This window comes from Thalassophryne amazonica, chromosome 5 (genome assembly GCF_902500255.1).
Source record: "Thalassophryne amazonica chromosome 5, fThaAma1.1, whole genome shotgun sequence".
Classification (NCBI taxonomy): Eukaryota; Metazoa; Chordata; class Actinopteri; order Batrachoidiformes; family Batrachoididae; genus Thalassophryne; species Thalassophryne amazonica.
The window spans coordinates 117,935,484-117,948,268 of NC_047107.1; the positions used below are offsets into that span (position 1 = coordinate 117,935,484).

A 12,785-nucleotide genomic window follows, 5' to 3' on the forward strand; every position below is an offset into this window, starting at 1 on the left:
CCAGATTATTTGGTCAATGCATTTTCCTGTTCATAATAACAGCCTCCATATTTTTAAGGGTGTATTCAAATAGGGTTAGGGTCTCTAGTTTCTTCAGATTTCAAGATTCTTTGTTGTCATTACACAGTTGTACAGTGTACATTAGCACCATGAAATTGCTCAAATTCAGTCATTATCTTGGTACATTTCAACCTGGAAGCATTAAGAAGTTACTGTATGTATTGTGGTATAGATACTGACAGACCTTTAAATCAAGAACAGTTATTTAACATGCCACTAACCTCCTCTGTCTGTTCTGCAGGGCTGCCTTGGCCCTGACCAAGCCGCTCAAGATGAACATGGTGAAAAGGATCATGGGGCGGCCGCGGCAGGAGGAGTGCAGCCCACAGGACAACGCACTGGGCTTGATGCACCTCCGTCGCCTCTTCTCCGAACTCTGCCACCCACCTCGCCACATGACCCAGAAAGAGCAGGAGGAGAAACTCTACATGATGCTGCCCGTCTTCAACAGGGTAAGACACAGTGGGCATGGAGCGGTACACCAGTGAGGTCAGAACGCAGGGTTTATCCTCAGATGAAGACTATTTCAAAGTGCTTTATGTAGTGATTTAAAACAATACATGAATGCTGTTCCCACCCAATGAAGGCTGATAGACTAAAACACACATTTATGAAGGCGATAGATGTAAATAGTTAAATACAAATATGGCCATTTTTACAAGAATGTCTTCAGTGATCTTTTTCAGTGTGACGTTCCATTCAGTACAAGATGAAAACATGTCATGATTTCCAGCTTTTGAAGAGATTTCAGATGAGTGTTGACCCTCACCATTTCATATTGACTCTTCCTGATTTTTTTTTTTTTTTGTCTGTCTGAACTGTGTATAGATTTAAATGTAAAAAAAAGAGGCCCAAGGATTGAGCTCTGAGGAACACATTTTTCACAGATGACATGAAGTAGTCTGTAACAGGAACTTAAACCCATTTAAAACTCATACAACCCCTGGCAAAAATTATGGAATCACCAGCCTCGGAGGATGTTCATTCAGTTGTTTAATTTTGTTAAAAAAAAGCAGATCACAGACATGACACAAAACTAAAGTCATTTCAAATGGCAACTTTCTGGCTTTAAGAAACACTATAAGAAATCAGGAAAAAAAATTGTGGCAGTCAGTAACGGTTACTTTTTTAGACTAAGCAGAGGGAAAAAAATATGAAATCACTCATTTCTGAGGAAAAAATTATGGAATCATGAAAAACATAAGAACGCTCCAACACATCACTAGTATTTTGTTGCACCACCTCTGGCTTTTATAACAGCTTGCAGTCTCTGAGGCATGGACTTAATGAGTGACAAAGAGTACTCTTCATCAATCTGGCTCCAACTTTCTCTGATTGCTGTTGCCAGATCAGCTTTGCAGGTTGGAGCCTTGTCATGGACCATTTTCTTCAACTTCCACCAAAGATTTTCAATTGGATTAAGATCCGGACTATTTGCAGGCTATGACATTGACCCTATGTGTCTTTTTGCAAGGAATGTTTTCACAGTTTTTGCTCTATGGCAAGATGCATGATCATCTTGAAAAATAATTTCATCATCCCCAAACATCCTTTCAATTGATGGGATAAGAAAAGTGTCCAAAATATCAACGTAAACTTGTGCATTTATTGATGATGTAATGACAGCATCTCCCCAGTGCCTTTACCTGACATGCAGCCCCATATCATCAATGACTGTGGAAATTTACATGTTCTCTTCAGGCAGTCATCTTTATAAATCTCATTGGAACGGCACCAAACAAAAGTTCCAGCATCATCACCTTGCCCAATGCAGATTCGAGATTCATCACTGAATATGACTTTCATCCAGTCATCCACAGTCCACGATTGCTTTTCCTTAGCCCATTGTAACCTTGTTTTTTTTCTCTTTAGGTGTTAATGATGGCTTTCGTTTACCGTTTCTGTATGTAAATCCCATTTCCTTTAGGCGGTTTCTTACAGTTCGGTCACAGACGTTGACACCAGTTTCCTCCCATTCGTTCCTCATTTGTTTTGTTGTGCATTTTCGATTTTTGAGACATATTGCTGTAAGTTTTCTGTCTTGACGCTTTGATGTCTTCCTTGGTCTACCAGTATGTTTGCTTTTAACAACCTTCCCATGTTGTTTGTATTTGGTCCAGAGTTTAGACACAGCTGACTGTGAACAACCAAGATCTTTTGCAACATTGCGTGATGATTTACCCTCTTTTAAGAGTTTGATAATCCTCTCCTTTTGTTTCAATTGACATCTCTCGTGTTGGAGCCATGATTCATGTCAGTCCACTTGGTGCAACAGCTCTCCAAGGTGTGATCAGTCCTTTTTAGATGCAGACTAACGAGCAGATCTGATTTGATGCAGGTGTTAGTTTTGGGGATGAAAATTTACAGGGTGATTCCATAATTTATTCCTCAGAATTGAGTGAGTCCATATTTTTTTCCCTCTGCTTGGTCTAAAAAAGTAACCGTTACTGACTGCCACAATTTTTTTTCCTGATTTCTTATAGTGTTTCTTAAAGCCAGAAAGTTGCCATTTGAAATTACTTTAGTTTTGTGTCATGTCTGTGATCTGCTTTTTTTTCTACAAAATTAAACAACTGAATGAACATCCTCTGAGACCGGTGATTCCATAATTTTTGCCAGGGGTTGTACAAGCAACTGATCATCAAATACTTGATCCTCCTGTTAAAACACAGTAGAAAAAAATTAATAATGAAATAAAAAGCTTTTTTTATTGCTTTAGAGATGCATGAAAAGGTCATTATTTGATACAGCAGACTTCAAACACTGGTGTGACTAAAATAAGGTTTTTATTCATCAAAGTAGGTTCAGTTAAAGACTCTGGTTGTTATGGTGACACAGTTGGCGTTTGAGTTTTTTTTTTTTTGCGTTTTTCAGGCTTATTTTGCTGCTGCAGCTCTGGATTGTTGCCCTCAAACTGGAGTGCCTTCCTAAAGGGTCTCTTGACGTTTAACTGCGTAACCAGTGCTGGTTGTGAGTGGCTAACTCATGGAATAGAGCTGATGCACTAATAATTATGTTTACTGTATCTGGTCAGAGCACCCCATGTGAGAATGGCTTAATTAATTACTACCATTGTCCACATTAGCCACTAACTGTTAGCATGTCCGCCACACTGAATACTGTGAGCAACGCCATTGTGCTCTTACGTGGAGTAACCGGAAGTGGAAGGTGCTGATGTGAGATGTAGGAACAGGTGTCAGACAGGCGCTGCATTCAGGTAAGCACAGGATATTTGTGAATCATAATATTTTAAGCTGCGTGCTGTTCTTTACATAAATGTTAAAATGCTTGGAAGACCCTAATTATTAGCTATAACCATAAACACATCAGATGGAGTGCATCTAAATGTAGTCAATACATTCACATATCTTGATAGTGAAAATGGCACCACAAAAAAAGATGTGAAACATTGAATAGCCAAAGCGCAAGCAGCCTAAAATCAACTGGCTGTTGTTTGGAAATTGACATTGCTGGATGATATTGAGCGCAGCTTCTTTGGTGCCGCTGTTGAGTCAGTTTTATGATATGGCACAGTGGTGTGGATGCTAAGAGTTCGGAATCAAAGCTGGATGGGACATACACCCACTCAGTGGGTGTATGTCCCACTCACTCTCACACTCACACACACACACACACACACACACACACACACACACACACACACACACACACACACACACACACACACACACACACACACACACACACACACACACACACACACACACACACACAATTAGTTGAGAAACCACTACACAAACAAACAATTATATGGAAAATTCACAGCCATGTCAGCTATAATCCATCAAAGGCGCCTGCACTTTGCTGGACAATGCTTGTGTTTTAGCCAAGACCTAACTAACGACGTTTTGCTGTGGACACCTTGATGTGGTCGGTCAGCAGCAACATATATTGATCAGCTATGCTCACGCAGTGGATGTCTCCCTGTTGACCTCCCGTATTTGGTACATGGCTGCACTCACGACTAGTCGTGTATTTGACTCTGAATGAAGCTTCAGGGTTCTCACCAGCATTATAGTTATAATAAAAAATACACTGCAGTTGGGCTGTTACATTGTTTTTGAGGGTGTATAATGGGAAAATAATCATTTCTCTACGTTGATTGTGAACCCGCTGGCTCTGATCTAGAAGCAGCGCGTCCACAATTTATTTATCAACCTATATCAAAGCCATTTAAAGATGTCATTTGTGACTCACCTTTTCTGCTGATTAAAGCTGCTAAATGGGACACTTTTTCTGTGAGAATCCTTCACTGCTTCACAGGGAACGTTTTTATTCATTCGTCATTAATGTGTCTTTTTTGTGGGGCAGCCAACAACGTGGGCGGATCTCTGCCGTGGAACGGAACATTAATATCTCCCGCTTTTCTGGTTCCTTAACTGAAGGTGGTGTCCCTCATGAAAATAATAATCAGAATAATAATGATAATAATATCATCCACTCCATGTGTGTATGTGTTGTGGGATTTGCTGCGGCTCTCTGCCAAGTAAAGGTGGAAAGACAGATCATTCTGCAATCAATAACTTCAAAGCGAATTGCCATTTTAAATCAAATGACACCTCTTTCCAAACGTTATAAAACAGATGGCATACTACAACCGATCAAAACTGTTTTTCCCCAAAATGAGATGTCCTTCGTTCCGTCGGGAAGAACTTATCCCGGTGTCACAGTCTCACCACTCCAGTCTGAGCACAGCTGTGCAGCAGGCGCAAGTATTGTAGGGGAGATCGGGGCCAAAGAAACTTTTACATTTATATCTTTGAAACACTATTGCCTGCATTTTTAGGGCCAAATTTTAAGTAAAGCCATAGTTTTTGTTTGTTTTTTTATCTTTGTTACAGCCTTAACTTTAAAGCCAGAAGAAACGAGGCAACAGGCCAAAACATGGAAAAGTGTAGAAATGTGTGTCACTGCACAGAAGCTAATTTATACACCGCAGTTTACTATAGAAAATCCTTATTTTTTTTTAACTTCAAGATTAATTTCTGATTACTCTACATTTTGAATTTAAAAAACACCAAAGAAGGTTCTTTATAAGCCCATAAAGCAAAAGCCTCAGTGGGCTCGAAGCCTAAGCAGTCCCCGAACCCCCGCCTTCTTAAGGTGATTTCTTTCATCCCACTACGATGAGAAAAAATCATGCTGAGAACCCTGAGCTCCACTAATGAGCGAGGAACAGGCAGAAAATGCCAAACTGTATGATGTGGTTGCATCTTTCTGGACACACCTGTTCAAGTTATCTGGTTAAAATTCCAGAAAACAATCCATCAAAATGTCAGTATTTTCCCTTAATGCGTTGTGTGTGTTTTAGGTGTTTGGCAATGCTCCACCCAGCAGCATGATGGAGAAGTTTTCAGACCTTCTGCAGTTCACCACCCAGGTGTCTCGACTCATGGTGACGGAGATCAGGAGGCGAGCCTCCAACAAATCCACAGGTGAGTCCTCGAGGAAATAAATTTAGACCTTTAAAGGTGTGATGGGTGCACGTACTGTATATAAAATAAAATAATTTTTATTTTGTTTAAGTGTTATTGGAAGGACACACACAAAAAAACACTTCCAAGATGAACTGTAAAATTCTGATTGTTCTCTGCCATTCCTTCTCTGAGTCGGTGTTCAGGTCAAAGTGCACAGCTGGACGTATGTGTTTGTGTGTCTCATGGTTAATAACGTCATCATAACCAGGTGTCCACATAACCGGTGCTCTGGGGCTCATGCTAAAAATAAATAATGCACAGCATAAAACTCAGAGGGAAAGGCTTTTCCTGCAGTCTGGCACCTTCACCTTTCTCCTGACAACTTCCCTCCATGTTTTTGCTGTACGTCACTTATTTTTAGTACGCATAAGCAACTTTTATGTGCACTGGGGGGGGGGGGGGTGAAGCAGCCACACTTTGAGAGTGTAAAAACTGAAAATATCACCAGAAATATTGAAAAAAAAAAACAAAAAAACAACTGCAGGAACTGAGCTTGGAAAAAAAAAAGCTAAATATGTTAACATTTTCAATTATGGCAGTGTCACGTATGGTACACGTGCGCTCGCACCCCTCACTCACCTCACACTCTCACAAACTGCGCACGCACTCACGAACTTCACACACCTTACATGTGCTCACACAGGCTCACACTACTCGCACACACAAACACTACCCGCAAGTGCAAATCGCTCAAACGCAAACAAACGCCACACTTGCGATCACACACCACACACGCACTCAGGAACCTCACACAACTCGCACTCACGCACACAGCTTACTCACCTCTGACGCACATCTTTTACATGCACGCACGCTCACACCTGCTCATACATACACTCTCTCTCTCACTCACACACCCACATGCACAGCATCCAAGATGATTTGTTTGTTACATAAGCGATCATTGTTGCTGCTGCCATCTGCCCACTGCAGCGAGCTGTCACTTTCTTTTTCACGAGCTGCACATTTGTGTTTTGCTGGTCCAGAGGCAGCCAGTCGAGCCATAGTCCAGTTCCTGGAGGTCAACCAGAGCGAGGAAGCGAGTCGTGGCTGGATGCTTCTCACCACCATCAACCTGTTGGCCTCGTCCGGACAGGTTGGGAGCGTCAGACTCACAGTGTTTCTGTCTGTGTTCTTGTTCTGAGCAGCTTCCTTCACTGTGGTTTTGAAGTAAAATGAAATCAGGGGAAACGACTCAAAGGTTTCTCAGTGTTCTGTCTCTCTTTGACCCATTTACATTGCTTATCTTTGATCTGTCAGCAGAAAATAGCATCAGCGAGAAAGAAAAAAGTGGAATGAAAGTAAAAAAATATTCTGCCACAATCACTTTTTAAAACGGCGCACTGAGATAAAATGAGAGAAGTTTCTCACTTCACTGTATAAATACTGAAAACAACTCTGGATTCAATTTTTAGTAATCATGAAAAACTGGGAAGCAAACAGGTGAAGCCATTTTTTTTTAACATGCCAGCCATCTAAAATATCAAAACCAGCAATTCAGTTTCTTTCTAGATTTAACACTGCCAGAACCTTTGAAGCTAATTTTGAGTCCTTAGACCTGGAGAACAAGGTGTCATCTGCTGGTAGGGCTGCAACAAACAATTATTTGGGTAATCGATTAATCTGATGGGGTTTCGACACTATTAATCGGATTAGCGGGGAATTTTTAAAAAATGTGCCAGGGAAACAGTTTTTCTCTCCTTCCATCACTTTATTTAACAGTAAGTCCCTTCAGCTGCTCCCTTGTTTGCACTCGGGGTTGCCACAGCAAATCCAAGGTGGATCTGCATGTTGAACTGGCACAGGTTTTACGCTGGATCCCCTTCCTGGCGCAACTCCACATTACATGGAGAAATGTGGCAGGGGTGGGATTTGAACCCGGAACCTTCTGCACTGAAACCAAGCGCATTAACCACTTGGCCACCACCCCCTTCATCACTTTATTTAACAACAGAACATTATTTGAAAACTTAAAATACTTGAAAATCAACAAACTGTCAAATGTCCCTTGGCTGTTGAAATATAAAATAATAAAGAATAAAACAGTTTATAATAAAGAACAAAAATAATTATTTCAAATGGCATTGCTTTATCAAAGTGCTGAGTTGCCATAAAACAACATTGAAACATATAAATGTTATAAAATACATATATGGTGAAAAAAAGAGGTATTTTATTGCTGCAAATGAGCAATTAGCATGACCAGTTAACCATAAAACCTAAATCAAAAACTGTTGCCTGACTCATTATATGTGCAACATTCTCTGTATAACTTGTAAACTATGTGGTCATTTCACAATGACACACGTGACTCATCCCACATATACGTATCTCTCTCTCTCTCTCTCTCACTCACTCACTCACTCACTCACTCACTCACTCACTCACTCACTCACTCACTCACTCACTCACACACACACACACACACACACACACACACACACACACACACACACACACACACACACACACACACACACAGACTTTGACGGAGTTTTTCCCATTTTTAAAAAGACCTGATAGCACGGCAGAGTGTGACGGCGCTGTCAGAACACTGATGGCACGGTGTTGTTGTTCCACTGTCTGGGGAGAACTCGGTGTTATCATGTTTTCCGATTGTCCGCTGCGTAGAGTGTGGCAGGAAAAACCGAAGACGCTTTCTCGCGAGGTGCGAGAAGAATTTGAACGTTTTAAACCAAGGAAAAAAAAAATGCCACTTGTCCGGTCGGACAAAGATTTAGAGCTATTACTTGTCCGATCACATTTTACACTTGTCCCGGACAATCGGACAAGCGTTAATGTCGATGGTAGGACTTTGACATTAATAAAAAAAAAAAACTGTCGGTGCTGTTACTGTTCTTTCTTTCTTCCGACTTGCAAATGTTGCAGTTAACAAACGTCTTTGCGTTGTTTAACGTAAAATGCTTCCACAATTTTGAAGTCTTAACTTTCTTTCATCTACTTGCATCTGCCATATTCTAACTGTGTAGTTCTACGAAACAGCGTCTGATCTGCTCTGTGCACTGGTCGCTACTGGCGTCAGAAGCTGCTGACTGCTTCTGTAGCCAGTAGACGCCATAATCGCTCGACACAACGCATCGATGACGCAATGTGTTGCCAACACCTGTTGTAATTGATTTTATCGATTTTATCGATTCGTTGTTGCAGCCCTATCTGCTGGCATCGCCCCTGTACAAATTCGCTTGATGTTTGCTGAGAGTTTGTTAGTGAACCTTCTTACAGAGCAGGTACCCTGTGGGGTAGGAGTGTGACCACAAGTATATGAGTTTGAGTCCAGGTCCAAACACTGAATCTGCATTCGTCCAGTCCAACAACGTGTAGTTGTGTTCCAGTCTTGGCTGGGGAAGTAACCTTAGTCAGATTGGAGTTTCATCCAAGAGGAGTCATAGACTCGCATATATACTTCACACCTGAGGTAACTGCGTTCCAGTTTCCACAAAACACTGCAAAGCTGAGAATAAGGTGGAAGCCTCCAAGATTTGGGGAGTGTTTGAAAAAATATGCGGTCCACCAAAAGGAAAGATGTTACATAAGTTATGTTTGTGGTTTAATTCACCGCCCTATTTTGCAGCACGGTGTAGCCAGTCATTGTACCAACTGCTACCGGCTTAGGCAGTATTAGCAGCATCAGTTGATGAACAACATATTACAATATCTGCGGATACACACCGGCCAACGGACCTGTGTGTGACTTAGTATTCCTTCATACCTCGTACAGTCACAGGTTTGCTCTGCATAAAGGGCTTCAACATGGTAACGTAACACGAAGCTCCTGGAAATCTACGGCTTCCTCACAAGGGGCACTATGTTGTGATGCATGTAGACTCATTAGAAAGAGCCTCAGCTTCACTACATTGCTCTGTATTGGGTTGTTGGCCCGGGACAAGTATTCATTCATTCCAGAAGGTATGCTGCTGTGCTGTGGTGGTTGAATTGAAGTACAACTGAATAATAATAGGGTTCTATAGCTCTCATTATGACAAAGATTTGTTTTTTTTTTTTTTTTTTTCAAAACCAACTCATCTATCCCTGCCATGATCAAGATTGAGAATATGAATAATGATTCATATTTTTATTACTGAGACAATCTGTTGATGATGAGACGTGAAAAGCAAGAGAAAAATGAAAGAACGAAATATAGAAATTTAATAAGAATAAATCGTGTTGGAATTTAGTGGTGACTTTTGGGTTCACAAATGATTTTATTATAAAAAAAAAAAATTTCAGGACAGATATCAATGCCAAGTTTGTCTGGTCCTTTGGAAGCAGCGCCAGGCTCTGATCCTGGCAACAGCACCTCGTACAGAGAGAAAAAAACAGAATCAGTGGGTCGGAATTAACAGCACCAAAGGTTTCAGTAAGTCACCAGGGAAGCCCTTTGGTTCAAAATGCTGCTGCCAGACTTTTGACAGGAAGCAGAAAGTTTGACCCCATGACACCCATTTTGGCATCTCTTCCCTGGCTTCCTGTCCCAGTGAGATCAGATTTTAAGGTTCTGTTACTAACCTATGAAAGTATTCATGGATTAGCACCTCCCTACTGAGCTGACCTATGTACCGGCCCGGGCTCTGCATTCTCAGGGAGCAGGGCTACTTTGTGTCCCTAAGGTGAATAAAAAGTCTGCGGTCACAGAGCTTTCTCTTATTGTGCCACTGTTCTGTGGAGTGATCTCCCTGGGTCAGTAAAACAGTCAAATTCTGTAGAGACTTTCAAATCCACAATTAAGACGCACTGATTTTCCCTTTCATATGGCTTGCATGTTACTATGCTTTCTACCCTTTTAAATTCATGTTATTAGTAAACGGAGCGTGCTGCGGCCTCAACTTTATCTAAAGTCTGGGTCGTTTAGTGAAGCTTAGGCCTAATAGCCGGCAATCACCTTAGTATTTCTTCTGTTTCTCTTGTTGCTTAATGCTGACAAATTATACTGTATTTGTTGTCTTTCTGATGCCTAATTCTGTTTTGTTTTTTTTCTCTCTGTTTGAGGTGTGGCTCTATCCAGAGATTGGTGTGGTGTCTGTTTCTGCAACCCTCTTGTCCTGTGCACCGGCAACATTTCCTGTATATTCATTTTGTAAATTGTTTTATCAATTGTGTCGGTCGCATTCCCCAAGTGGAGGGTCACCCTTTTGAGTCTGGTCTGCTTGAGGTTTCTTCTTAAAATCATCAGAGGGAGTTTTTCCTTACCGCTGTCACCTGTGTGCTTGCTCTGAGGGTTGGTAAGGTTAGACCTTACTTGTTTGAAGTGCCTTGAGGCAATTTTCTTGTGATTTAGCGCTATATAAATGAAATAAAATGAAATGAAAGGAAGCAGCTATAGATTACAAAAGTGGTCACCGACAGCTAGTCCTGTGCTTCAGTAACAGACCCAGGATGTAGATATAGTGAGGCTGAGACCTGATCTGTTACTATTAATGAATGCCAAATCGTTGCCTTGCTTCTTGCAGTTACTGTTGCTTGTAGCTAATGTGACTGGCGCTTAAGAGACAGAGTTTAGTTCGCAAGCATTTAGCTTGTTTGCAAGCACATGATGTCTGCCCACAAGGATCTGATTGCATCTATTTGTGAGGATGTACTGTAAAAAAGCAAGTTCCTGTTTCAAGCTGCCGCTCTGTCGGTGAAGATGATCTTAATCATGAGGGACTTTTTGAAAAAAGTCTGGTTTCAGCCACACAGAGCTTTAAAGCTTTTTCTCTGCCTGTATGATTCTGTCATGTGGTGCACACATGTCTTTGAACTTTGCAGCCCCCATTCCTCTGGAGGTCATGAGGTGAGTGAGCCTGACTGTTCACCGGCTGGCTGCACCCCCCCCCCACTCTCCTGAACATCAGACATTTGTTGATGATGTCATGCTGCACTCTTCTTTTCACTGTCTGGAAACACTTTTTGAAATCTGTGATGTTTGGAGTTTATTATTTGTAAGAGTAGAATAAATAAATGTAGGGATTCACCACAATGTGTTGACTTTGTGGCATTTTGCTGAAGAACTAGAATTAGTGCTGAGGTGAAATGTTGTATCACATTTCACAAGTCAAAATTATGACAAAACAAATCATGTCTGTGTCAGCGGTCATCTTGATGATGACGGCATGAAGGAAAACCAAGGTTACGTATGTAACCATGGTTCTATGAATCCCGGCTGACCACCAGAGGGCGGTGCTGAAAGCACTGAATGATCCCTTCACGCATGTGCAGTTCGAGTAATAATACCAAAATAGTCACACCTGTGACACCACGGATGACTAATCACAGTGTATATAAGCATACGTCATCCGAGGCTCTGTCCCTACAGAACCTTCTTGCGCAACGTGGAGATTCCGAGAGACAGAGAATCTCTGGCGGTCAGTCGAGATTCATAGAACCGTGGTTACATACGTAACCTTCGTTCCATTTCATCCCTCCTGACTGCCAGAGGGTGGTGCTGAAAGCACTGAATGACGAATACCAACAATGTCACAAGGAATTCTGAGCACCTACCTCACAGAGGAGACCCAGAGGACCCCGACAGGAGCACACGACCCAAAGGATGAGCGTTGGCCACATTGACATTGTAGAAACGAGTGAACGTACTCGGGGAAGCTCATGATGCCGCAGAGCAGATGGCATCCAATGGAACCCCCTTCATAGCCGCCCAGGAAGCAGAGACACTCCTGGTAGAGTGAGCCTTCATGCCATCTGGCCGGGAACAGCCCTCTGCACAATAGGCGTGGCAAATGACATCAACGATCCAATGAGAGAGACGTTGTTTAGATAAAGGAAAGCCCCACTTAGGACCCCCATGACACAAAAACAGCTGGTCAGAGCGTCTCAGACTCGCAGTAGCTGCAATATACGCCTCCAGTGCCCTCACAGGACACAACAAGTCCGACCCATCCCGGACACCGACGACCGGGGTCGAAACTGCGCACATCGCAATGACTGGTTACTATGAACACGGGACAACACCTTAGGCAAAAATGCCGTGTTCGGCCACAGGGTGACATTAGCCCGATTGGGACCCCATCTGAGACACGAGGGACTGACAGACAGAGCATGTAACTCACCCACTCTTTTAGCGGAGACGATGGCCAACAAAAACGCAGAGAGCCACTTGAGGTCCACCTCTGCCAAAGGCTCGAACATAGGATGACAAAGCGCTGCAAGAACCAGGGCAGATCCCAGGCAGGTGCACGTGGGGCAGCCGGTGGATGCAACCTACGAGCACCA

General features: G+C 42.3%; 1 protein-coding gene across 4 annotated transcripts in view; it reads left to right on the top strand.

Annotated features, from left to right (window-relative positions):
* Window positions 1-278: 278 nt before the first annotated feature.
* wdfy3 (WD repeat and FYVE domain containing 3) overlaps window positions 279-12,785 on the top strand; it is a 168,797-nt gene continuing 156,290 nt past the window's right edge. For 3 of the 4 annotated variants that reach the window (XM_034171177.1, XM_034171178.1, XM_034171179.1), the window contains exons 1-3: window positions 279-512; window positions 5,393-5,516; window positions 6,545-6,654. In XM_034171177.1, coding sequence (XP_034027068.1) covers window positions 333-512; window positions 5,393-5,516; window positions 6,545-6,654 — 414 coding nt within the window. In that variant the 5' untranslated portion in view covers window positions 279-332. The remainder of the gene's footprint in view (window positions 513-5,392; window positions 5,517-6,544; window positions 6,655-12,785) is intronic. The other variant, XM_034171181.1, reaches the window with a different exon arrangement.